This window comes from Aethalodelphis obliquidens, unplaced genomic scaffold (genome assembly GCF_003676395.1).
Source record: "Aethalodelphis obliquidens isolate GAN/ISIS:26980383/991018 unplaced genomic scaffold, ASM367639v1 scaffold26, whole genome shotgun sequence".
In the NCBI taxonomy this organism is placed as follows: domain Eukaryota; kingdom Metazoa; phylum Chordata; class Mammalia; order Artiodactyla; family Delphinidae; genus Aethalodelphis; species Aethalodelphis obliquidens.
Window position 1 is genome coordinate 9742693 of NW_020837970.1, and position 27432 is coordinate 9770124.

The 27432-nt window shown below is 43.8% G+C and overlaps 1 protein-coding gene across 2 annotated transcripts in view; it reads left to right on the plus strand.

The window, feature by feature from the left end:
- Positions 1-27432, plus strand: part of TLN2 (talin 2) — a 453800-nt gene that overhangs the window by 297458 nt on the left and 128910 nt on the right. For both annotated transcript variants that reach the window (XM_027123203.1, XM_027123204.1), the window contains exons 13-24: positions 1851-1952; positions 2691-2767; positions 5298-5478; positions 6382-6495; positions 8992-9100; positions 9863-10071; positions 10623-10721; positions 15212-15379; positions 16608-16902; positions 19580-19746; positions 25043-25171; positions 26343-26456. In XM_027123203.1, the coding sequence (XP_026979004.1) occupies positions 1851-1952; positions 2691-2767; positions 5298-5478; positions 6382-6495; positions 8992-9100; positions 9863-10071; positions 10623-10721; positions 15212-15379; positions 16608-16902; positions 19580-19746; positions 25043-25171; positions 26343-26456 (1764 nt within the window). The remainder of the gene's footprint in view (positions 1-1850; positions 1953-2690; positions 2768-5297; positions 5479-6381; positions 6496-8991; positions 9101-9862; positions 10072-10622; positions 10722-15211; positions 15380-16607; positions 16903-19579; positions 19747-25042; positions 25172-26342; positions 26457-27432) is intronic.

Genomic DNA, 27432 nt, shown 5'->3' on the forward strand with positions numbered 1-27432 from the left:
TTGGGTTTGCTTAGCTTCTTGAATTTGTAGGTTTATATATTTCACTAATTTAGAGACGTTTTCAGCCATTATTTCTTTTAATACTTTTTTTTTGGGGGGGGGTGTCCCACACTCTTCTCTCCTTTCATATTTCTGATTTTATGGATTTTATATATTTTTATATATATATATATATATATATTTTTTTTTTTTTCCCCCTGCCATGCCACACAGCTTGTGTGATCTCAGTTCCTCAGCCAGGAATTGAACCCTGGCTGTGGCAGTGAAAGCCCAGAATCCTAACCACTAGGCCACCAGGGAACTCCCATTAGGTCTTTTTGTAAATTGTTCCACAGACCCCTGAAGCTCTGTTGCATTTTGTCTGTTTCCTGTTGTTTCGCTTGACTAAATTCTGTTGATCTGTTTTCAAGTTTATTGATTCTTTTCTTTGTCATTTCCATACTACTGTTTATATCCTGTGCATTCTACTTCAGTTATGGTATTGTTTAATTTTAAAATTTCAATTTGGTTCCTTTTTATGACTTGGGTTTCTTCGTTGAATCTTTCTATTGTTTTCATTTGTTTTGGGAGAATTTTTAATTGGGCATTGAAACATATTTTATTATTCAAAATCAAAATTCCTCATCAGATAATTCCAACATCTGCTTCATTTCAATATTGGCCTCAGTTGATTATCTTTTTTTTTTTTTTTTTTGCGGTACACGGGCCTCTCACTGTTGTGGCCTCTCCTGTTGCGGAGCACAGGCTCTGGACGCGCAGGCTCAGCCTCCATGGCTCACGGGCCTAGCTGCTACAGGGCATGTCGGATCTTCCCAGACCGGGGCACAAACCTGTGTCCCCTGCATCGGCAGGCAGACTCTCAACCACTGTGCCACCAGGGAAGCCCTGATTATCTTTTTTTACGTTGTAGTTATCCTGGTTCTTTACATGAATAGTGATTTTCAATTATATCCTAGATGTTTTGATTATGATAATAGGAGACTCTTGATCTTATTTATATCTTCTGTTGTAGCAGACGGTCAACTTGTTTAGGTTTAGTGTGTAGTGTTCTGGCTGTAGGTTTAGTGTGTAGTGTTCTAGTGTTCAAGTCTTTGTGGACTTGATTTGCAATGGCAGTTTATTTTCTGAGCCCTTGCATTGCTATTCTGGATTGCTTTGTACTTCTGACTCTGCTGGGGTTCCTGTTCAAAGCCTGTTGGTGCTCGGGGTGTGGGGGAAGAAGGTACTTCCTTGGGCCACCTGCTATTGCTGGCTGACCTTTGTTAGGGGAGGTAGAAGCTACTGAGCCTGAATCTACTTATGCCACTGAGTGGAGGGGAGGGAGACACAGGGCTTCACTGTGGCCACTGCTGCAAAGTGACCAGATCACCTGCCTGCCTGGGTTGTGGAGCAGGGCCTGGGATGGCCAGACTTTCACTGCTTTGCAGGTGCTGGTGAGCAACAACCTAGGTTGTGGAGCTGCTTGAGGCTCCCAACTAGGTCTCTGTTGGGCTTCCCCTCTCCTGGTCCCTTGGCCAAAGAGAACAGGCTTTTGGGAACTTACTGTTGGACGTTCCAAGTTTCAGCCCTCTCCAGCACCCAGTCTTGGGGGTATGGGATCTAAAACAAAACTCAAGAACTCTTCAGACTGTGGTTCTTCAGGTCCTGAGGTCACCAGCCAGTCTACCTTTCCAGCTTTCAGAGCCCTTTACCATTGCTTGTTGAATAAATTTTAGGATGTTCAGTTGTATTTAGAGGGGGCAAGCAAGAAAAAGTGAATCCATGCCAGAACCTGTTCCAAAACTGGACCCCCTCACCTTTAAAACTGCTGATGTGCTGTATTTCTTCTAATGTGGGTTTTGTCCCCCCAGGATTTTGGGGAGTATCAGGAAAGCTACTATTCAGTACAGACCACTGAGGGAGAGCAAATATCCCAGCTGATTGCAGGCTACATTGACATCATCCTCAAAAAGGTATTTCATACTGATGCAAATTGGACAACACTTCTTTATTAGAAGACTCAGTTTAGGTGGTGAAGCTCCCTGAAAAACAAACAAGCAAGCAGGCACCTCATGGAGAGTACTTGATTCACTGATTGAATCTTTAACATTAAGATTGCTTAAGTGTGAAGTCTTTAACCTCATATCCTAGGAGATTTCTGATTGTGCTGCAGCTCATATTTGTGTCATTGACTGCCAAGTCATGAGCAATAGTGCATCATTTAGCTAATGAATGAGCCTGGCTAACCCCTCAGCGTCTTCCTCTCTACGTAATTGTTATGCTTTCCGGCCTCTATAGAAACTGGCTTTAGGGTCTGAAGATATTCCTTTTCTTTCTTCTCTCTCTCTCTCTTTTTTTACCTATTTTAATGGGTTATATGCCATAGTGGTATACCTTTCCTAGGGCTTCAAGATACAGCCCACAAAAATAAGCAAGTTCTACCGGAATATTCGTATCTATGTCTTGATTTTAACTGTATAAAATTGTGCAATAATGTTACACAGAAGACATTATATATCTCTCTGTATTAAATAATATATTTCTTTTTCATTACTATTGCTTTGTTTCACCCATCACTTATTAATTATCCAATACAACGAATTTGGGGTAAACCTTAACAGATCTGCTTGTGTGGCTCATTTTAAAAGGCCTCTTAAAAGGGTCTTGTGTCAAGACCTGCTGACTTTCGTTTTTGTCTTGTTTTACCTCAGAAACAAAGTAAAGATAGATTTGGACTAGAGGGCGATGAGGAGTCAACTATGTTAGAAGAGTCCGTTTCCCCCAAAAAGTAAGTATCGTTAAGAGCACTGGAGAACTGGCTTCTCCCTGGATACGGGGCAGGTTTCCTCGTGCCAGCTCTGGGGCTGTTGCCCTGAAGTCCCTCACGTGGAGGAGGTGATAGTGGATGAGATAGATGAGTCTTGCTTCTCGAAGTGTGGTCCCCAGACCATTGTCATCAGTGTTGAGGGTGTCTTGTTGGGGCGGCGGTGGCTGGGGACTTCAGGGAGACACTGAACAAGATGTAGTGCGTAATTCCACCTTTAGACACAGTGAGCCTTCATGAGTCCTGTTCTGAATTTCTGATTTAAATCTCATAAACTGCATCATTATCATCAGAGCCTGGAGACTGAGTGTAATTCTGTACCTTTGGGCTAGGGGCCTGGCTGGTAGAGGAGTTTTTGTTTATGGGATGCTTTTACCTGCCACGCTTGATACATATGTCATAAGGCAGCAGAGGAACAAGAAAAGAACATGGACCCTGGAGCCAGAGTTACTGGGTTCAAATCTGAGGTCTGTTTTCTAATGTGTGGCCTTGGGGACATTATGAATTTTCTCTGTCTCTTTCATCTCATCTATAAAATGAGAATAATGATTGATCGTACTACCTCATAAGTTTGAATTTAATGATTGAGTTACTAATAAAGCACATAAAACAATCCCTGGTACATAATAAATGTTTACTATTATCATCATTTTAAATTCAGAATAATCTCAATTTAGCTCCATTTTATAAATGAGGAAACTGAGATTTATGAAAATTAAGTAACATCTAATAAGTGAGACTTGTTGACCAAAACCTATTCAGCTACTCCCTTGATGTTAAATAGAGCACTGTAGTAATAACTTGTCTTGTCTGTACTTTATTGTGTGTGCCCATCTTGCTGTCTCACTTGATCTCAGCAGCATCCCCTTGTGGAAGAGGTAGGCTAGATTTTATCATCCCCAGTTCATAGATGAGGAAACCAAAGCTCCTAGAGGTTAGTTGAGATGCGTACATGTGGCAGAGCCAGGACTCAGATTCAGGTGTTCTGATGTCTCCTATAGTGCACTGCCAGAGAGTTCGAGCATATTCCACCACGTTGAAGTTGTCTAGTAATAGGAATTGTTTCTCTGATGTTGCTACTCTGTACACTTTCTCACAGTTTGCATCATAATCCCCTTGAAGGTGCTTTTCCATTTGTCCCTTATTTGTACGCAAGTTGGAACCAAATTTGATGTGGTGCATTTCAAGTACTACTTGCTACCCTCTGGCAAAAGACCTTAATTTCTTGAAATTATTAATGACCATTAGATGGACATTAGTAACCTAGTACTTCCTAATAGGGTGAGCTGTTCACTTCCTAGGATTCTGCTGTGCTTGAACTTCTCCTAGGAGCAGCTCAGTAAGTGTCTGAGCCCCGCGTGCCAGGACCCTCCCCACTGATGCAGACGGCATCACGGCAAGCAGGAAGAGTGGTCCAGGGGAGTTCCTCATCACTAGACCTTCCACTTCGCCCTGTATTAGACATTGGCTGAGATCTTGCAATGCAGCTGAGCTCCGAGAGGAGCCATAGATCCACCCTCCCTAGTGCCAGCCCCTCCGCAGATGTTAATGTTGCTGCGTGGATGCCTGTTGCTTGGAATCCTAGCTTGGCTCACAAGCTTTGCCCTGGACAACAGGGAGTGACCTGCAGTGGTTCCAGAACCCTGGGACAGAGGCTGCTGTGCCTTAATGCAGCTGCTCAGCAACCCTGCCCCCCACCCCGCCCCCCTGCCCCCCCACCCCGCAGACTCCCCCGGACTCTCCCTGTGGGTTTGTCCACTGGGCTATGAGGCACCTGTGCCACCCTCAGATTCTTACCTTCATATGCTCAAAGTCCTTTACACTCACTGCTCATTCTAGGAAAATATCAAGAAGTAAAAAAACTGACAATTTTTTTATTAGATGCCCTAGGAGTCTTCCCAGACTTAAGTTGAAATGATCTGGAAGAGAGCCAAAGTCTGCCAATCATCAAAGTTTCTAAGGTGTTGAAACAGCCTTTGTGGTCAATGGCTTTTGACCTGGGGAAGGGGAGCTAAGCTGTGGGAGATTTTAAATTCTTTTCCACGCTTCTTCCTTCAAGCTAAGGATAAATGGTCTCTGTCCCCGGGGCTTAGAATAGAACATGGCACACAGTAGATAAGGTGTTGAATGAATGCTATTTCAGGTAGAATTTACGAAATAATAGATCAGTGTATCCAAAACATTCACTTATGCCTAGAACATCATTATTTTTTGTGTCTTTTTTAAGAACAACTAATAGCATAATGCCATGAACCTATCAACTAGATACACTGGGAGTAGTTATTTATATTACTGATTATAAAAGGATTAATTCATCTCAGGGTTCTGCTGAAACATTTTAGTGCTGCTACTTCGTTCACAATTCTGTCTGTATTTGCTTCTTGGAAACTTGTTGCCATTGCATGAAGCAGTGAACACTGGTGACACCGGTGGTATCTTATTACACTCCCTGTGAATGGCCACCTCGCAGTGACCAAAGTGTCTGTCCCCCTAGGTCCACCATCTTGCAGCAGCAGTTCAATCGCACCGGGAAGGTGGAGCATGGTTCAGTGGCACTGCCAGCCGTGATGCGCTCCGGCTCCAGCGGGCCTGAGACCTTCAATGTTGGAAGCATGCCCTCCCCACAGCAGCAGGTCATGGTTGGACAGATGCACCGAGGCCATATGCCCCCGCTGGTGAGGCTACCAGGGGACTTGCCCTGCTCGTCACTATGCTGCCTTTGGTGTCCAGGGAGCCACACCAGCCTGGGGATAGGTTGTGTGTGTCATCCTCACTCTCACTACTTCCTGTCTGAATCCTGGCTCTTCAGCTGTGCAGTCCCAATGCCTAATTCCCAGTGTGTTTTCTTTTAAATGGGTGGCTCTGGCAATGCCCTGTCTAGGACCACAGGTGTCCTTTAGGGCTGGACAAGGACCAGTGGCCTCTCCACGTGGTTTGCAAGAGAGGGATAGGACCCTGCTCCCCTGCCTGCTCATTGGCCCAGATACCCCTCAGAGAGGCTTAGAAGTAGACCAAGTCTCTTCCCATCCACACATTTCCCCCCAGCGGATCATTGGTTCTTTCTGCTGTGCTGGTCTACCTGACTCGGGGCCTCTCTCAGGCCTGCTCTGGAATCCCATGCTTTGGGGCAAGAACTTTTTGAAAGCAGAAGAGCCTTAAAGTCCAGAGGTGATTTGAGTGGAGAAGCGTGTTGACTGTAGGTTTGGGTGGAATCTTATTTACCAAGAAGAGTTCTGATGTAGCACACCCATGTGATTCCTGTGCAGGAGACCTTCTGTCTGGAGCACTCAAGGATTGGGTCCCCTGAGCTCCCCTGCAGGGACTCTTCCTGAGCCTTCTTGTTTTCCACACTCTGCTGATGAGAATCACCCTATTGCAAACACTCATATTTAGTGTCCTACTAATGTATTATAATACCTACTGGCCCCCCGTTGAAATAGGAGCTGGTTCAGGCAGTTTGTTGAGACATACCCTGGGCTGCTTTCTCATGATCTCAGGTCCACTTTCCTTGCTCATGTAGAGCCTGTGTTGCCAGTCCAGGAGTGTGGTGTGACCCCTTGTGTTACCTGCCTTTGCAGACCTCGGCCCAGCAGGCCCTCATGGGGACCATCAACACGAGCATGCACGCTGTCCAGCAGGCCCAGGACGACCTCAGTGAACTTGACTCCCTGCCGCCTCTCGGCCAGGATATGGTAAGTGTTGTTCAGTGTTTTTATTCGATGTCTCTGCCCTGGCAGAAAACGGGGTTCTGTGCTCTGGCTAGATTCAGTGAGATGAATCTCTGTCTCCAGCTAGGTGAGTTGGAAGTCCATGTTTTTTCAAGAGATGGAGTCTCCATCTCTAGGCTGCACCACAGGAGGAGACAATCCTAGGGTGCTACAGGCTGTCGGCAGTACCCCATAAGGGCTAAGAACTTGGACTCGAGTCTTATCATTTGGACCCAGATTCCAGCTCTACTGCTCAATGGCTGTGTGAATCTGGGCAGCTTACTCTCTCTAAGCCTCCATTCTGTCATCCCTGAGTAGGGCTGTTGTGAAGACCCAACCATCCAATCATGTAAGGAGTTCTGAGTCCCGCACCTAACACGTAGTGAGAGCCCGGTGAGTATTAGCTGGGTTTGTTGTTAGTATTTACCCATGGTTCACACACTTGAGCAAGCATCACAGTCTTTCAGAGGGCTTGCTAAAACAGATTGCTGGGCCCCTCCCCCATTGTTTCTGACTCAGTAGGTCTGGGGTGGGGCCTGAGAATTTGCATTTCCAGCAAGTTCTCAGGTGCTGCAGCTACTTGTTCAGAGACCATGCTTCACAAACCACTGGGTTACTACTATTGAGCTTTTCAGCGAGGCAGATTAGCTGCCTTCCTGTAGCTGCTGCTGCATGAAATTGTCTAGCCCCTTGCTCCTTAAATTGTGATCCACAGGCCAGCAGCATTGGCAGCACTTAGGATCTTGCGAGAGGCACAGAATCTTAGGCCTTACCCCAAACTTCTGAATCAGAATCTGCATTTTAGTAAAGTTCCTAACTGTTTTGTGTACACATTTGCAAACCACTGGCTATCACTGTCCTTCCCTGCCCTGCTTCACACGTTAAAAATCACCTGAGGAGTTTTAAGGACGAAGCCTAGGGCCCAGGTCAGACCAAACAAATCAGTGTTGCCGGTGGGTGGGGCCTGGGTATCAGTGGGTTTTCATCTCCCTATTGTGATTCTAATATGCAGCCAGGGTTGAAGACCACTGCTTTAAGACTGCCTGACCCTCGTAGGGCCAGAACCAAGACACAATTTGTAGCCTCATCTTGTCCAGCCAGGCTAACTGCCTCCAAGTTTTCCCTGCTCGGTGTTTTTCCTTTGTGTACTTGTGTACCTGCAGGGTGCAGCATCCTTAGTGCTGTTTCTCCCAGGCCCCTGAAGTCATTAAATATTTTGCTTTGGGGAGCTTGAGAGTAAAAATACATATGGCAGACTCCCATATCCAGCACAGTTGTGAGAGAAAGTTTTAAAATATCTGGATTTAATATTCTTGCTTCACCAATTTTCAAAGAGTTAGTATGTAAAATATTTTAGTGCTAGACATACGCTGAACCAAGATTAATATTTGGGGAATGTTTTGGGAAGCAGATCAGTACCTTATATAACCATAGGATCATCATTACCAGTGTATAAATGAGCATTTATTGGCTAAGACCAGAAACAGCCAAAAACAGAATTTGCTATTTATAGGGTCAAATGAACATGAAGTATAAGAACTAGAAAGGTTTTAAAAGACCATTGAGTGAGATTCCACAGTAGAAGAAATGAAAGGCACAGGAGTTGGGTGAAATGTGCTCGAAGTCATATCATTTGTTAGTGGTAGAGCTGGATCCAGAGCAGGGGTCTTGACAACCACCTCCCAAAACCCTACCAGGAAAGGTGCCACGTCAACATGACATTCATCTTGTGAACAAAAGACAATTGCTATGCTGATAGAACACGCATGAGCTAGAACACCCTAATTCTAACCCCATTCTCTAAAAAACAAGATGAAGATTAGCAACAGTTGTTGTTGCCACTGTGCAGTATTATTATGAGATACTAATTTTTTTTATATATTTAAATTTATTTATTTATTTATTTTTGGCTGTGTTGGGTCTTCGTTTCTGTGCGAGGGCTTTCTCTAGTTGCGGCAAGCGGGGGCCACTCTTCATCGCGGTGTGCGGGCCTCTCACTGTCGCGGCCTCTCTTGTTGCGGAGCACAGGCTCCAGACGCGCAGGCTCAGTAGTTGTGGCTCACGGGCCCAGTTGCTCCGCGGCATGTGGGATCTTCCCACACCAGGGCTCGAACCCGTGTCCCCTGCATTGGCAGGCAGATTCTCAACCACTGCGCCATGAGGGAAGCCCCATGAGATACTAATTATTTTCAATTTTTAAATTGAATTTACCTACATAAAGCCACAGAATTTTTCTCTCCAAGATCTTAAAGACAACATAACGTGAGTAAAAAGTACTGAGAAATTACGTGCCATTCAGCATGAGTGAATGAGCAAGAAGCCTGTTAAGTACATCGTTCAAGGTGACTTAAGGGCCTCGTTGGTGCTGGCCCAGTGAAAATAGTGTGGCCAAAACGCTGGTCTCATTTTATGGCACAACTTCTCTGGTTTCCTGGGCAATCCTGTGCAGCACTTTTGTCATGAAGTTGTCTGGTTTTGCAGGCGTCTAGGGTATGGGTTCAGAATAAAGTCGACGAATCCAAACATGAAATCCACTCTCAAGTCGATGCCATCACAGCTGGAACAGCTTCAGTTGTTAACCTCACAGCCGGTAAGTCCCTGAGGAATTTGTGGTGTATTGTGATTTTGTTAAAAACAAACGTTCTTATTCTTTGATTGAAACAACAGATTTGTCCTATTCTGAGAGGAGAGTCTATTATTAGGCCCTCACAATGCTTCAGACATTTTCTCCCACTGACCCAGGAGAAATGCGGTGAACATCTCATACCTTTTTGTCTGGATCATGCATCATCAGTAAAAACCACTTATCCAGCTCTTCTCATTGTTCAAGCTGCTGGACATACTTCAAAGTATATCGAGGCCAGTTTCTCCCTTCTGAGAGCTTACAGTCTCAAAATGGTTTTAGATGACTAGCCATCATGGGTGCCTTCTTCTGTCTTGTCCAGCCACGGTCTCCTCTGTATAGCACGACTCCCAGCCTTGCACTGTCACATGAGAGCCAGGGAAGATCTTGGCTTCACCAAGCAGCGTTGCAGTGTTTCAGGGGTAGAGTTGAGCTCTCCAAGCGGCTGACCTTGGAGCAGCCTTCTGAAAAGGGCCGTGAGATGCTGATTCTTCCTTGGGAATTTTAAAGGTGCACATGCTCAGTATCTTAATATATGAGGCCTCGGGGTAAAAGGACCCCATGAAGAGCAGTACCTTGGAGATGGGGAGATGTCTGACTCCTGCAGGATGGGGGCGTCGTTGGTGGGGGCAGGGTTCTGCTGCCAGTGTTACCCTGTTTCCTGTCAACCTGGGCTCCCCTCAACCTTCACCACCCTCCTTGGATGGTTATGGTCCTTCTCTGTCCCAGGTGACCCTGCAGACACCGACTACACCGCTGTGGGGTGTGCCATCACCACCATTTCTTCCAACCTGACGGAGATGTCCAAGGGCGTGAAGCTGTTGGCGGCCCTCATGGACGATGAGGTAGGCAGCGGGGAGGACTTGCTCAGAGCTGCAAGGACCCTCGCCGGGGCCGTGTCGGATTTGCTGAAAGCTGTGCAGCCGACTTCTGGAGAGGTGAGCTTTGGGGCCATCAGTCACTCGGGTTCTGAGGGAGGTGCAGCCTCTGGGTCCCATGCGGTTCTTGCTTCCTGAGCTGTCCCTTCCATCCTGACGACTCATGTTCCCACTCTCTGGGGTTTGGAGTTGGTGAACTGGGTGCAGAAACCATGGTTCAACCTTTGAGACTGGTTGAGCTCTTAGTAGGAAGCCTCCTTTCCCCACCCAAGGGTACTTGATTAGATGTAACCTCAGAAACTAACACACATGACCAATACACATTTAAAGGGGATACAAGTCTGTACGCTAATTTCCTACCAGCTGAATGAGGCTCATTATTTGAGCATTTCACATCTATGCAGCCATTGCTGGTTTGTGAGCCACAGGCATTTCCTTGCATAGATTCCACCAGTACGTGGATGTCTCCCGTCTGGCAGATAGTTCAAGAGTCTCACTGAGGTGCAGGAGGAGGCCATCCTGTAGGATTCCTCTTCCTGCACTGCCCTGTCTGACGGCGCTGGGGAGGCAATGCATTCTCTTTCCCACTAAGATGTGCTCTGTGTTCGTAGCCTCGACAGACAGTTTTGACCGCTGCTGGAAGTATTGGACAAGCCAGTGGAGATCTTCTGCGGCAGATCGGAGAGAATGAGACTGATGAGCGATTCCAGGTAAGATATTTGCAGCCCATAACCTTGGAGCCTAAGCGATGGCCTTAGACCCAAGCAGGGAGAAGGTAATGAAAAACTGAGTCTTCCTTGAGCAGACAAAAAAAAAGATGAAGGTGGATTATCTCAGAGTGTGGTCTTAATGTGTTAAAGAAAAAGAATTTTTAATTGAAAGACTCATTTCACTTACATCGTGCATCACCACTTTGAAACACTTACTTAGCTGTTCTCACTAGTAAGCATGCTACACTTTCTTCAAACACAGATATGGATGGAATAATGTCACAACCACCCTTATACTGACCACCCAACCTCTAGAGTTATCAACTCGTGGCCAAGCTTGTTTTATCTATTTGGGGTGGTTTTTAATTGCATCATTCTTTTTTTTTCTTTCTTTTTTTTATGAAGACATTACTTTTTAAAAATGTTTTTATTTTTTACCTTATAAATTTATTTCTTTATTTTTGGCTGTGTTGGGTCTTCGTTGCTGTGTGTGGGCATTCTTTAGTTGCGGCAAGCGGGAGCTACTGTTCATTGTGGTGCGCGGGCTCTCATTGCAGTGGCTTTTCTTGTTGTGGAGCATGGGCTTTAGGTGCGCGGGCTCAGTAGTTGTGGCTTGCGGGCTTAGTTGCTCTGCGGCATGTGGGATCTTCCTGGACCAGGGATCAAACCTGTGTCCCTTGCATTGGCAGGTGGATTCTTTTTTTTTTTTTTTTTAATATCTTCATTGGAGTATAATTGCTTTACAATGTTGTGTTAGTTTCTGCTGTACAACAAAGTGAATCAGCTGTAAGTATACATATATCCCCATATCCCCTCCCTCTTGAGCCTCCCTCCCATCCTCCCTACCCACCCCTCTAGGTGGTCACAAAGCACCGAGCTGATCTCCCTGTGCTATGTGGCTGCTTCCCACTAGCTATCTATTTTACATTTGGTATGTCAATGCTACTCTCTCACTTCGTCCCAGCTTCCCCTTCCCCAGCGGGAGGATTCTTAACCACTGTGCCACCAGGGAAGTCCCTAATTGCATCATTCTTGAGTTCACATGTAAGAGTGAAAACACGGGCGCTCCCTTACACTCTGCTGACACATAGGACAGGCTTTCCTTTGTGTTTAGAGCTGGGTCTCTTGTCTGTGTCATATCCAAAACCACAAGTGTGGCAGTCTTTTTTGTCACCCTTTTTTTTCAATACCAGGGACGTGTCCTCTGGGGATCAGCTGTAGCCACTGTTTGCAGCTGGCTGGATGCACTGCCAGCTCAGACAAGATCTCAACCTGTTTGCCTCTATTCCCAGACCCCGCAGATGGGGCGCAGAGGCCTTCTGCCAGGGATCTTCAGGCTCAGATGAACTCTTCACATACTTGTGGGAAGATGCCTTTCATTCCTCATCCTCCTAAGTCTTCATTTTACAAGTAACATACAAATACATTCTAATTAAACTGTTATAGTTTGAGCCCTTGTTCTCTGGAAGATGCCCTTTTCCAAATCCTATGTCAGGTTCAATGTTTGGGATTTCTGTAGAATTCAGAATTAAAGGATCATTCAACTTTCCATTAGCGTTCAAGTCGCTTCGGGGCAATTTTGCTTGCTATTTTGTCTAGAACTGCCGAACTTCATCACCTCAAGACGTGTCAGTTACGCTAAGACATGGTCATGTATGTTGTGGATACATGAAACATGTACCTTCTCTACTCTCCACATTCCTGGGGTGCTGGGAACATAGCACTCATTCAGATCCTGCAATACAATGAGACATTCAGTGCATGAACATTCATGTGATCATGGAGGCTGAGACCCATAATGAGTGGTAGGAGTATTTCTGGAAGCCATTTCTGTGCTGGAATGTCCAATAATAACTATAAACAGAATTAACTGTAGACCACATAAATACATCTCAGTAAAGCCAAGCGAATTATGTCCCCATCCTGACTTCCCCTTAGTCAGATCCTCAAACTACCCTTGTGTGTCCTGTGCATTCTGTATTAGAGCAAGTAATTCTTTGTAGGTAGGTGCCTACTTAGGAATTGCGTAAATACGAGATCCATCTGTTGGTTTACTTGGTTAATTATCTTGATGCAGTCAACTTATTTTCCAAAGTGTTTGGGAAGATTGAGAGGGAAGTCACAGTCCTTCGTTAAGGCATCTCGTATATCCTTGAGTATGTATGTATGTATGTATGTATGTATGTATGTATTTTTGGCTATGTTGAGTCTTCACTGCTGCACATGGGCTTTCTCTAATTGCACCGAGCGGGGGCTACTCTTCTTTGCGGTGTGTGGGCTCTAGGCGCGCAGGCTCAGTAGTTGTGGTGCACGGGCTTCGTTGCTCTGTAGCATGTGGGATCTTCCCAGACCAGGGATCAAACCCATGACCCCTGCATTGGCAGGCAGATTCTTAACCACTGTGCCACCAGAGAAGTCCCTGCCTTGAGGTGTTTTTTGTTTTTCTTTTAAGATTTTCCTCTTTTTTTTTCTTTGACAGACCGTTTCCATCACAGTGTAAATGCAAACTCCGCCTCCTAATATCTGCTTCTATGCAGACGTGCTAGGGAAGCAGGTTCAAGTTTAGGGTAGGTCCTGTGGAGGCGTTCTTAACAGGCGAAGGCCTGGCTTGAATGTTTCCCGTTCTCTAGGTAAACACCAGGACAGTAAGGTGATCCTACAACCTCCTCCAGTTATGGGTAGCCCCTGGCTTACTGACATTGGATTTCTTACTCTCTATTTTTCTGATTCTTGAGATCCTATCTTGGAGCTTTTTATTGAGTTTTCAATGTACTGCATGTTCCCAGAGTTAACAAAGATTTATTTTACATGAGCTGCATAATAGTGGTCTTGTTGAAAAGTTTGACAAGGGCCTTGTCAGCAACTATAGCCATAGTATCACGTTCTTTTTCTAACTGTATTTTTTTTTTTCTGGGACAAAATTAATTGGAGGAGCAGGATTTCTATAAATGAGTCTAACAAAGCCCTTTAGAACAGTCAAGAGTCTGCATGACCGAATCTTGGTCCCTGGGTGAAAAGATGGATCCTATCAAGGGAAGGAATACTTTGACCCATTTTGGGAAGACTGCTTTTAAAAATCTTGATAATAATTTGTGACATTCAAATTTTGTTTTCCCTGAGCATTGAGATAGATGTCCAAGAACTGTAACTTTGCAGGCCATGTTGGGAGCAGTTTCTAGAAGTTGTATGACAGATGAGTGCCAGTCAGATCCCAAAGGCATCTTCAACTTTCCGCACCACAGGCTGTGGTTTTCCCTTGGACATCCAGTAAACACCAGAGACCTAAAAAAGGCTGGACCAAGCTGTTCCTTTCAGGCTGCTTTGTTGTTGTCCATTTTAAAAGCTGCTTATTTGGTGGATTCATGGGTTTCTGATTTGCCGGGATAAGGTAGAGTCTTTGCTCTGTGTAAAATTGTACAGGCTAAACACTCTTCCCAGTATGTCTTCTCATAAAATACCTTGTTGTAAAGACTCTGTGGTGCCCTTTGCATTCAGAATCAAAAGTGCTTTTCATTATCTGATGAATTAATAAAGACCTCTGACCACACTTCCTCTGGGAGAAAGCCTTGACATGTTCAAAATAAGAATGGCTTATATGTTTGGGAAGGCATTTCCAAACCAAATAAATGACTTTCAGTATTAAAAGCCAAGAAGTGAATTAAACGTAGCAGTGGTGATTCTTCAGGTCACAGAAGTGGGTGACACATCTGATGGGCTAAGTCAAAGGATTCTCCATCCTGCAGGCAAAAAGCCTTTATGTTGACTTGAAGCATAAACTGATCTCTCAAGGCGCAGAGCTCCTTGCATCTTCAGTGAGGTCTTCTTGTAGCTGGTTTATTTATGTAGGCTCCCTTTCCACTTTTCATAATAATTCATCTCCATCCAGAAGGCCCCAGAACACTGAGAATCACTTATGTTCAGAGCATTCACGGTCTCTTGAGCTGGAGGTGCTATCCGTGCATGTTCAACGTTGCCCTCTGGAGGCCGAGATGTGGCTGAATTTCTGATGACGGCTTGGATCTTGTGCAGAGTAGAAATCAGAAAAATAAATTTTCAAGTTAGAGTGGGGCATGATGATGGAGGCCGTGAATTTTATCCTTCCTGCTGCTCATAGTGTATATTTTCAGCTGATCCACCACAGACTCAGGAGATGTTGTCAAGATTCTAAGTGTTGTTTAAGTGCCCAAATGTGAGTCAGTGGTTAAAATACAAGCCTTTCCCTCACCCTAACCTATTTTGGATTGAAACCTATGCTACTTAATGTATAGGAGACTGTGTTATTAGGATGTAAGTCTCCTTCCTTAATTAGCTCTCAGGCTAACTGGACATTTCAGAAAAATAAATGGAAAAATATTTTTCTAAAGTACGGAAGGATAAAGGTCAAATGGAATTTTAATAAAATGTTTAAGTGGACCACCACACTTTACTTTCAGGCTGTGAAGCGTGATTAGGAAAATATAAATGACTATTTTTTTTTTCCCTTTTCTTAGGACGTCTTAATGAGTTTGGCCAAAGCTGTTGCCAATGCTGCTGCCATGTTGGTACTAAAGGCAAAGAATGTTGCCCAAGTGGCCGAGGACACAGTCCTACAGAACAGGGTGATTGCTGCCGCCACCCAGTGCGCCCTCTCCACCTCCCAGCTTGTGGCGTGTGCCAAGGTAAGCCAGCTGGCACCCCAGCCCTTTCTACAGAGTGTCACACGCTCTCATCTGCCTCCAGGCATTGAGAGGAACCAGGGGCAGAACTTGTTAAAATTGTCTAAGACTTAGAGCTAGCTTCAGGTGTCTTTTAGGTGACATGACAGGATTTTAGTATAAGGTGTCCAGTTCTTTTATCATTTTTTCCTTGTTCAAGTCCTCAGGCAGTGGTCCTTTTTGTATCTCATTGCCATTTCTACATGCCAATTGCTGTGTCTCCCCTTTGGACTTCTCAGCATGTCTTCTTTACCCCTGTGCACAAAGAGCTCTTGGATTGTGCAGTTACAGCATTAGATACGGGTTCAGTAATAATCCGTAGAGTCCATGGGAGCCCTTTCTGCACTGCACAGAATCGGAAGGAGGTAATGATGAAGTCCATGGCTGCCAGTTAGGATGTACACCCTCTGTGTAATACACTACTTCATTAAGCACCATCATCCCCGGTTTACTGAAGAGGAAACTGAGGCCCTTAGATGTTACTGATGACAGCCACAGAAATCGTAAGTGGCAGGACTAGGGTTGCAACTCGGGCCAGTCTGACTTCAGATACCCTTTCCACTCAACCATGTGTATCTTTGCTGAGATGACGTGTCACAAGATGGGAGCCATCTGTTTCTCAACCTGATGACATAACATATTGTACAGATGTGTAATCTGGTTCAGCCTGGCATTTCTGGTCCTATCGGAGCATTTGCAACATCAGTCAGAGGGGTCACTGATGGTCTCCCTCCTGCTTTCCTCGTTCACCATCCTAGTATCACAGATTACTGACACAACTCCCCTAATCTTTCAAATAATTTAGAGGCAGAGTTCCAGGAAATATAATATATTCCTCTGGAAAAAAATATAATTCTTTTACATAGTCTTTATCTCAGCTCAGAAGACTCAATTCAGAGGTTCCTAAGAGCAGGAAGTATAAAGAGTAAATATCAGAAATTTCTCTCTACAGAAGTAGTCAGTAGTATCAATGGTTGTAGAGCACTAATGGAGATGAAAGTTAACGGGCACCTAAAATCACAAAGTGAAATGGTGAAGTATGAGAAACCTCAGTGATGGTTTGGTTGAATCCCTGGTCCTATAAATAAGGAACTGAGGCCCAGACCACGGAAGGATGTGGTGGAAATGCTAGTGGGTGCTGGAGACCAGAGTTGTCCCACGGTAACCAAGACTCACTCCTGTCTCGCTTCAGGTCGTGAGCCCCACCATCAGCTCCCCTGTGTGCCAGGAGCAGCTGATTGAAGCAGGGAAGCTCGTGGACCGCTCAGTGGAGAACTGCGTCCACGCCTGCCAGGCAGCCACCGACGACACTGAGCTGCTGAAGCAGGTCAGCGCGGCGGCCAGTGTGGTCAGCCAGGCCCTCCACGATCTCCTGCAGCATGTGCGACAGTTCGCCAGCCGAGGCGAGCCCATTGGTCGCTATGACCAGGCCACCGACACCATCATGTGTGTCACCGAGAGCATCTTCAGCTCCATGGGCGATGCTGGTGAGGGGCTGGTCTGTGGGTGGGCCGGTCGGTTTAGGGTTCCCTGATGGTGATGATTGTGAGTGAGTCGGACGATGGTTGCCTGGACATCTGGCAAAAGGGCAAGTTCTCATCCGCCTCAGTCAGAGACTTCTTCCCTGAGGCTGGGAAGAAGATTTGAGACTCCTAATGTGCCTGTCCCAGCAACACTGAAAGACTTAACGTTAACTAGGGTATCTTTATTTAATAATTTAGTTACACAGTAAATCCCTTTTGTTCCAAGAATGTCCACGTTGGATACAGTAAAGTTGGTGCAGCCACAGGGGTAGGCAAGAATGAGGCTTGGAATGAAGTTTATTATACTGACAGGTCCCACACAGGGGGTCACTGCATGTCACACAGGGTCACAGGGGAAGCATCAAGTTCTGATCAGGTGGCAGAAGACAGGATTGAGGAGAGAGCTTAGGCCACCACCTATGTTGGGATTTCTGTGGGAAAGGCAAGATGAACAGCTTAAGTTTGGCAAGTCTGAATAATTTCAGCTGGCTCTACCCTTATAGAGGTGATCCCTAGTTGCCTGGTCCATGGCTCTGGGATGATGAAGGCAGAGGAATATTGTCTCCTGGGCTGTAGGGACCAGACAGAGGATGACTCTGGATTGGGTAGTTTACCACCATGCTCTTGGCTAGACCCTTTACTATCTCTAAGTATTGGCTAGCTCTGGGAGGGGCAGTCTCTTTCCAACCAGAAAGGTTTTTCTAAGATGTCAAACATCTCCCTCCCTCTCTCTCTCTCTCTCTCTCTCTCTCTCTCTCTCTCCCTCTCCCACTCTCTCTCTCTCTCTCTCTCTCTCTCTCTATATATATATATATATAATATGTGTGTATGTATGTAAAGTGCACCTTTTCAGTCTATTAGTTAAAAATTACGTCTCCCCAGACCCAGCCCATCACTATCCCATCTAAATCTCTAGAATTGACCACTTACCAATTTCTGTTTCATCTTTGCAGAAATGTTCAGTCTTCCTACTGACATTTATGTATATGTACAACACCCTCTTTCTTTTCATATTAATGGAATTCTGTTACACATACTCTTCTGCAACCTTTTTCACTGAATATATTAGAAAGTTTCTTCATGTTGACCTATACACTAATCTTTTTAATGACAGCATAGTATTCTATTCAGTGAATGCATCATAATCTACTTAACCAGTTGTCTTTTAATGGACATTTAGGTGGTTTCCAAGTTTCTGTTTGTTTTACAAAATTAATATTGCAGTAACCATTCTTGTAAAAATATCTCTGTTTACTTTGGGGAGTATATGTAGGATAAATTCCTATCAGTTGAATTTCTGGGCCAATAAGTATGTACATTTTTTATTTTAAACGTGTCTGAAGTTTCTCTCCAGAAAGGTTCCACAATTTGCAACCCTACCAGGAGTTTGTAAGAAGTCTATTTTCCTACTTCTTCCTCAGCACAGAGCAACACTTCTTAACGACTCTATTTTTAAAGAAAATTACCTTGTGATTTTCTCCTTCTTAAGTGATTTAAGACATGGCACTGCTCCACACATCTGGATTTTTTTGGTTCTTTTGTTTTTATTTTTTTTAATAAACTTTTTACTGTGGAATATTTTTTCTATATACAGTAAAGTTGCTGGGGTAATAGACTTCTCTTGTACCCTTCCCAGTTTCCCTCCTTTTTAGCATCTCCGTTAGGCCACGGGACATTGGTCAGAACTGGGAGATGAACATTGGTATGTTACTGTTAACTAAACCACGGACATGGTTCAGATTTCACCAACTTTTCACTAATGTCCATTCACTGTCCCAGGATCCAATCCAGGATACCTTGAACTGAGCACTTTTTGATTTTCGTGAAAGCCTTTTTCCCCCTTAATGTTAATAATGCTTCGTCATCCTTCACAAATGACCTTTCGGGGAGGAAATTGCTCATATTTGAGTAGTTTTATTTTTAATGTTGACGATGGTACCCCTCCCACTTCCAAAAGGAAGTTGAAATAGATAACAGTAAAATCCCAGCTACTAATAACAATTACTAATAACGAGATCAAAATCAATGCTGGGAAGGAAAGGGTGAGTAAATTGATAGGAAGACTGGGCCAAGGCAAATCTCAGCCTTTGAGCATGAAACTGGGGTCTGTGCTTCCTATGAGTGAGAGCCAAGTGACACAAATAGAGTAGGTTATGTGATACCACTCATCTGGTGTTAGGTAGCATGCAGATTGACTCAAAATTTTAAAATATTTTTCCTGTGCACATTACTCAAAGAGCTCATTATAGGGGCTTTTGTGTAAGTGGCTTCTGACGTGAGGTAAATAATATTTTCTATATAAGTATTTACTAAGCTTAAATGCACATAATAAATCCACATAATCTTGTTCCCTGCCTTCTCTTTATAAAGGGTTTCTCTTAGGTTACTTATGTCATTTTTATCCCGCACAGTTAAAGACTGAACTTGGATGTGATTGGGGGTAGACAGGCCTGGCAGCCGCAGGGAATATTTTTGGTTCAGAATCTGACTTGGCTTCATTGCTTAGGAATGGAGCATGGAGGCTCATTTCTCTTCATCCCTTTTGCCAGAGGAATAGAGACAAGACTGTGCTGGCTCCTGAGGTTTCCCCTGAGCTTTAGGAAGCAGACAAACAGACTGCATCCTCTGTCCCACCCTCTAGGTGAAATGGTACGCCAGGCCCGGGTCCTGGCTCAGGCCACCTCAGACCTCGTCAACGCCATGAGGTCAGATGCGGAAGCAGAAATCGACATGGAGAATTCCAAGAAGCTCCTGGCAGCGGCCAAACTCTTGGCTGACTCTACCGCTCGCATGGTGGAGGCTGCAAAGGTAGTACGTTGGATTTATTCAATTGAAAAGTGAACATCATTGAAAGTTAGGATTTGGAAGGTATCTTCAAGAAGGAGAATGGTCAGACGAGTGTGCATTTTTGTTTGTTTAAAATCTATATGGCTTTGTAATGTTTAACCTTCTTCAAGTGGGAAAGGGGAAGGTCTTGGAACACATGAATGAAAAAACTCTTTAGGGAAGTGGTGCTGACTCAGCCATAGACCAGAGTCCCTGCTTAGCCAGTACTCTTTTTACATTGGGTCATTGCCATTGGCTTTAGTGAAAATGATGATTAATTTCAACTTGAGATTTCAACAGTAAATTCACTTTGACCTGTTTTCTTCCTGCAGCCTTAATGTCACTTTGCCCTCCATTCAACTTCTCAGCTAAACTTCTTTCAAGATTTTGCATAGGTGACAAACTTATGGTTACCAAAGGGGAAAGGTGGGGAGAGGGATAAATTAGGAATTTGGGAGTAACATATACACACTACTATATATAAAATAGATAAACAATGAGGACCTACTGTATAGCACAGGGAAGTATACTCCATATTTTGTAATAACCTATATGGGAAAAGAATCTGAAAAAGAATATATGTATATATAAATATATACATAAGACTAAAGGCAGCAAATTCTCAAAACTCACCACTTAAAAAAAAAAAAAAGATTTTGCATAGGTGTTTCCTGCTTCACTGTTATCCAAAACCCAGTAGCTATTTATAGGAGAGTTTGAATAAAGAGTTAACAGACAACTTTGTGCTTTTTGACAGCTATCCTATGTCATGATACTTCTTTTTTTTTTAATTTTTGAGTTTTATTTTATTTATTTTTTTATACAGCAGGTTCTTATTAGTCATCCATTTCATACACATCAGTGTATACATGTCAACCCCAATCTCCCAATTCATCACACCACCACCCACCACCACCCCCCACGGCTTTCCCCCCTTGGTGTCCATACATTTGTTCTCTACATCTGTGTCTCAACTTCTGCCCTGCAAACCAGTTCATCTGTACCATTTTTCTAGGTTCCACATACATGCATTAATATACGGTATTTGTTTTTCTCTTTCTGACTTACTTCACTCTGTATGACAGTCTCTAGATCCATCCACATCTCTACAAATGACCCAATTTCATTCCTTTTTATGGCTGAGTAATATTCCATTGTATATATGTACCACATCTTCTTTATCCATTCGTCTGTTGATGGGCATTTAGGTTGCTTCCATGACCTGGCTATTGTAAATAGTGCTGCATTGAACATTGGGGTGCATGTGTCTTTTTGAATTATGGTTTTCTCTGGGTATATGCCCAGTAGTGGGATTGCTGGATCATATGGTAATTCTAATTTTTAGTTTTTTAAGGAACCTCCATACTGTTCTCCTTAGTGGCTGTTATCAATTTACATTCCCACCAAAAGTACAAGAGGGTTCCCTTTTCTCCACACCCTCTCCAGCATTTGTTGTTTGTAGATTTTCTGATGATGCCCATTCTAACTTAAAAGCCAGTGATTCTTGTTTATGGTTTCCTTTGCTGTGCAAAAACTTTTAAGTTTCATTAGGTCCCATTTGTTTATTTTTGGTTTTATTTCCATTTCTCTAGGAGGTGGGTCAAAAAGGATCTTGCTGTGATTTATGTCATAGAGTGTTCTGCCTATGTTTTCCTCTAAGAGTTTTATAGTGTCTGGCCTTACATTTAGATCTTTAATCCATTTTGAGTTTCTTTTTGTGTATGGTGTTAGAGAGTGTTCTAATTTCATTCTTTTACATGTAGCTGTCCCGTTTTCCCAGCACCACTTATTGAAGAGACTCTCTTTTCTCCATTGTATATTCTTGCCTCCTTCATCAAAGATAACGTGACCATATGTGCATGGGTTTATCTCTGGACTTTCTATCCTGTTCCATTGATCTATATTTCTGTTTTTGTGCCAGTACCATACTGTCTTGATTACTGTAGCTTTGTAGTGTTGTCTGAAGTCACGGAGCCTGATTCCTCCAGCTCTGTTTTTTCTTTCTTAAGATTGCTCTGCCTATTCGGGGTCTTTTGTGTTTCCATACAAATTGTGAAATTTTTTGTTTTAGTTCTGTGAAAAAAGCCATTGGTAGTTTGATAGGGATTGCATTGAATCTGTAAATTGCTTTGGGTAGTGTAGTCATTTTCACAATGTTGATTCTTCCAATCCAGGAGCATGGTATATCTCTCCATCTGTTTGTATCATCTTTAATTTTTCTTTCATCAGTGCCTTATAGTTTGCTGCATACAGGTCTTTTGTCTCCTTAGGTAGGTTTAGTCCTAGGTATTTTATTCTTTTTGTTTTTGCAGTGGTAAATGGGAGTGTTTCCTTAATTTCTCTTTCAGATGTTTCATCATTAGTGTATAGGAATGCAAGAGATTTCTGTGCATTAATTTTGTATCCTGCTACTTTACCAAATTCATTAATTAGCTCTAGTAGTTTTCTGGTAGCATCTTTAGGCTTCTCTATGTATAGTATCATGTCATCTGCAAACAGTGACAGTTTTACTTCTTCTTTTCCAATTTGGATTCCTTTTATTTTTCTTCTCTAATTGCTGTTAAAAGCCAGTGATTCTTATCCAGGGCTCTGTTTCAGAACCCTGTGAAACTTACTGAGGTACACATGCCTTAATTCCACCCCCAAAGAGCCTAACTTCCGAGTTTGCTGCTAAGACCCAGTGTATGTGTGTGTGTTTCACAGAAGATTCCGATGCCTACCTCCGGGTGAGAACTATTTTAAATGGATAAGGCTGTATTTATCTATGATGTTTTTATTATGCAATTAGCATATGCTTTTGGTGAAATGAATAGAGAATGCAGTAAGTATAAATAAGAAAATAGAAATGGCTTTCAACTTCATATCACCAAGGTAACATGTTGAACGTATTCCTATGCATTTCAGATTCATTAAACATCCCCACAGTTTAGCCTGCCTCCTTGGTCTCTAACAGAACAGTAATGTGTCTCAACCACGTGTGTGAATTGCTTCACTTTCGATGTAATGTGACATGCAGTGACATCCAGTAGACCTTCCTCCTTGTCTGACTCACCATTGTATTACCTGAGGGGCTGATAGTCCTTACAGATATGTCTTGGGTAGGGCTGAAGAGAGTCCCAAGGAGGGGCAGGGTCCGAACTTCCTTCCTCTGTCCCTCATCCCTCTTTCAGTCAAGAAACTCTGTTCCTTAGCATCCCTTTTAGCAAAAATACGCATTAGGGTTTTGGATTATAGTTAATTTTTTTAAGGTTGTGACTAGTTTTGTTTCCTTTTTTTTCTCCTAAGTTTAAAGAAAGCCATTTCAGGCAAACCCTCATGTTCACAAAAATTACTTGCCAGGCTAGAAAGAATCTTAGTGAAAAATCTAATCTGTCCCTTACTTTACAAATGAGAAAATTAAAACTCAGAAAGATTAAACCTACCATCACATAACCAGGACTGAGCCAGGACCAATGTGCACATTTGTTTTTAGATGTGTAGTGCTCCCCAGACTCTTTCACGGCATTTTACCAAGTTACCAAAGTGTTTGTTATTTTTGTTTATTTATATTAGATGGGACAAGGGTGAGTGTTTTTGTTAAGTTCTTTTAACTTTTTAGTTAAAAGTTGATACTTTGTTGTCATGGCAGTATTTTAATTTGCTGAATTTTGTTGAAAGACAAAGAATGTACGATGGTTAGACTTCCAAAGAATATATATAGTGTGAAGAAAAAAAAGATTTCATAATCAGTAACTAAGATTTCAGGCCAAGATTAGTACCCCATATCTAATCCACATTCATCATAAAAAAGATATTGCTAAGGAAGGATCCAGACACGCACGTCAGTGTAACGTGCAGAAATGGTGCTTTCCTGCTGCTTGAAACACACAGTTAAGGCTGGCATGCCACTGGAGGCACTGATAAAGGAGTGGCTTTAGAAAATACCCGATGACCAGAAAAAATAAAATGACTCTCATAAACTTGCAGAAGAACGCACAAGGAGCCCAAACAATCCTTTTATATGTGAAATGCAAAAAATATAATTTTTTAGCTAAAAACACAAAAATCAAGACTACTAAAAGTGGTTTAAATTTAAAAGAAGATTCCATCCAAGAGGATGGCAAAACAACTCTGTCACAGATGTTAAAACTGTTCCATTCAGTGTGAATTCCTATGACCTTTTATACATATCGTAGTTCAATGAAAGAGATTTTTGCAAATTGGTAAATTTGGCAAGGTGTTCACATGGAAAAGTGAGATGTTTAAAAAATTGATTTCGATAATTGGCGTGTTTCTTTCTGCCTCACAAGCAAATATTATTGCCCGAAAATGTTCATGGGAAGAAACTCATTCATCTACATATATCCAGTGCTGGTCACAAAGCATCCAGGCCCTGTGAGAAGAATCTTAATTGATGCTTTTATCTCAGGTGGACGTGGAAGACTGGATGTGCTTTAAGTTTTTGTCGAGTTATTGGGCAGTAAAATTATCCTCTCCCTACATTACCTTTAGCCTTTCCCTGCTTCAAAATCCTACCCATCTAACTAAAATCCACTTGGACTCCTAACACACTTTAACCTACAGCAACACAGTAGAAGAGCCGTGGGCTTACACAAGGGAAACATGGCCATCGGCTGTGCACAGCACCCTCCTCTTTCCCTGCCTGGATAGGGGCATCGATTTCTCTCATTAGTACAGTTGGGGACCAATTCTACTTGGCTATATTTGCCAGCCCAGACTGTCTAGGAATGCAATTTCTAGACATGGTCTTTCTTGAACCACATTGGCTTTCAGAATTTTGGATGGCGTTCCCATCCCCCCACTCCCTCCAGACCAGCCCCTGTGTTACGCTGTAATCTTAGCCCATTCTCATTCACCAGTGCCGCAGGACAGGAGAATCTTTCAGCAGCAATATGTGTCTGTCACACCAATTAAAATAAAATTCTCCCTGAGAGATGTGATCAGGAGGGAGATTTATCTTAACATCTTTTAAACCATTGGGTTTCTCACCACAAGGTAATTTATATGGATGATGAATGCTACGATCGCAAGTGTTTAATTATTAATTTAATTTAATTATTATTGGATTTTTCTTGTTTAGCTGTGCAGTTTGGAAACATCCCCTGGTAGATATTTTTTTGTTGTGAGAGGAAACATCTTTATCATAAAGATACTGCTTTGGCTTCTGTCTTCCTGTTACTTGGTATTCATAGGAAAAAGTAACATTGAAGGCATGAATTCAGCGTCTGTGGCATGCTGCCCCTTGGACCTCTTGGAATCTTTCTTTTCACCTTCGTAGGGAGCTGCAGCCAACCCTGAGAACGAGGACCAGCAGCAAAGGCTGAGAGAAGCTGCAGAAGGTCTCCGGGTGGCAACCAACGCCGCAGCCCAGAATGCTATTAAGAAAAAAATTGTCAACCGACTGGAGGTCAGTAAAGAGGCTGGTTTTCCAGGTTTTAGATTTGCATAGAGTCCACTGAAAGAATAAGCGAATTCATAAGGCAGTGCCCCTAGAAAGGAAGCTAAATCAAGATAGACGATGCAGTTTAATGCTTTAGGTGCAGTTTAATGCTTTGAACGGCTGGTTTAGGGACATTGTACGTTTATGTTCAGTGGTTTAGGTCCATTGACACAGTTTGAAAAACTGCTTCAGTTCATGGTTGCACAATGTCAGAATCTTTTCAGAGTTTAACATTCTTGAACAGAATTCAAATTTTCTTTCAGGAGGAACCAGGTTTGTTTTTTGTTTTTTTTTCCTGGCATTAAGGGATGTACACGTTCAGAAAGGACCTTTAGCTAAAAATGTATATATGTTGTTGGAGGTAATACTCTTTCACGACTCCCAGTAGATGATAGGAACTTCAGAAGACTGGAGATGGGAATAAATAGGTTTGGAAGGGAGTAATAAATACTTCTGTCGTCTTTCAGAATGCTTATTTATTCTCGGGAAAAAAAAAAAGTAATAGGCACAAATTCTGTAAGAAAATAAATCTGTCTCACAAATGTACACAGGAGATTCTTACACTAAAATTTGGGGGCATTAGAGGCCAGAACTTGGCTCTAGTGAGGAATCCCTCCATGTGTAATCTGCTGAGTTCTGGAGGAAAGCTGACCTCCTTGTCTGTGGAGGGAGACTAGAGACTAAACACGATTAAGTACGCCAGTGGGGACATCTGGGCCTTTCTGAGCCCAGGCAAGTCAGGAGCCCCAGTGTGTGTACTTGGGGCTTGACCCAGAGAGCAGCCCATGCTTCTTGTGAGAGAAATGTTTTTCTCCTAAAACATTTAGACTTAGTGCCGCTTATCAGCAGCATCGCGGTCCTGGGACTCGTCCCTTGTCTTTTTGAGAAATGACAGATGAACATCGGCACTTGAGCCTGTCTTTTTCAATTGTCCCAGGGTACTTAAACCAAAGGAAGACAACAGGGCGTGGCTAGGTTAGAATGTCATTGGTGCTGAAAGGGTGGAGTCTGTGCCTGGTGTGCCCCTTCTTGGAGCCGTGCGGTGACCCCCTTTAGGGGAGGGGATTTATATCAATGTGCGTGTGTGTGTGTTTGCACGTGTGAACCCTGCCTCACCTCCTCTTACTGTCCTCCCCAGGTTGCAGCCAAGCAGGCTGCGGCTGCAGCCACGCAGACCATCGCCGCCTCCCAGAACGCGGCCGTGTCCAACAAGAACCCCGCGGCCCAGCAGCAGCTGGTCCAGAGCTGCAAGGTGAGGCACCAGCTGCCAGAGAGCCAGGTCTGCTGGAGGAGACCCTGATAACATTAGAGCGCCCAGTGCCCTGGTAATTCGGTTAAGACTGATCATCCAGGCTCCTAATCCAGTTTGTTCCGGCTCCCATGTTCCAGGTGTACACACACACGTCTGGTTTTTGTCTGTTAAGCGAATGGCCTGTGTTTGGAAAGAGAACATGTTTTTCCCAGCATTGTCTTTCCTTTGTCTAGATTCTTTTCCTTTTTGAGAGCACAAGTCAAGGAGGATCAATGACAAGGCCGTTGAGGGCTCTGAAACGGTAATGAAGCATTGAATTTCCAGAGGGCCTTGCTCCCTTTGAATGGCGGCCTTTGTGTTCAGTCTTCACTCATCATGGCAGGGGTGACTTCCTGCTTTGCACTGATGGCACCTGAGGACTTATTCATCCTGTCTGGCCTCGTCGCTGTTGCGCTCTGGTGCTTTCTGTGGTTGCCTCACTGATCTTCCGAGACCTGTCGCCGACGCCGCGCTTGAAGCCAAGGTGCCGCAGAGGGTGCCGTCCACCTCTGCCACCTTCTCTGAGCGCCCAGAGTTAACTGTCCCGGGAGAGCCCCGAGTGGTGCCAAAGGCACATCTCGTTGCCTGGCCATCGCCCACATGTTGACACCATGCCTGACTGAAGTTCCCTGCAGTGCTTCGGTTCGCCATGGAAGCTGGGTGCAGAGGCATCTTGGATTTGCGTGGGCTCTGAGCCTTCTCTCTCCTTTCTCAAATCTCCTCTGTGAAACCATTCACATGTGAGGGGTGTTGCTGCTTCTACTTCAAAAATAGCTTTACTCCTGTGGGGAGACCACCCAGGGCCCTCCACGTCCTGAATCCCAGTTCTCTGAGGCTAGCCCCTCACTGGGGAGCAAGTTTGCTCTGGTGGAAAAGCCTCAGCAATGCAGGAGGACCCTGTCCTCGGGGTTGTGCACGTAAAGAGGGGTTTTTTTCT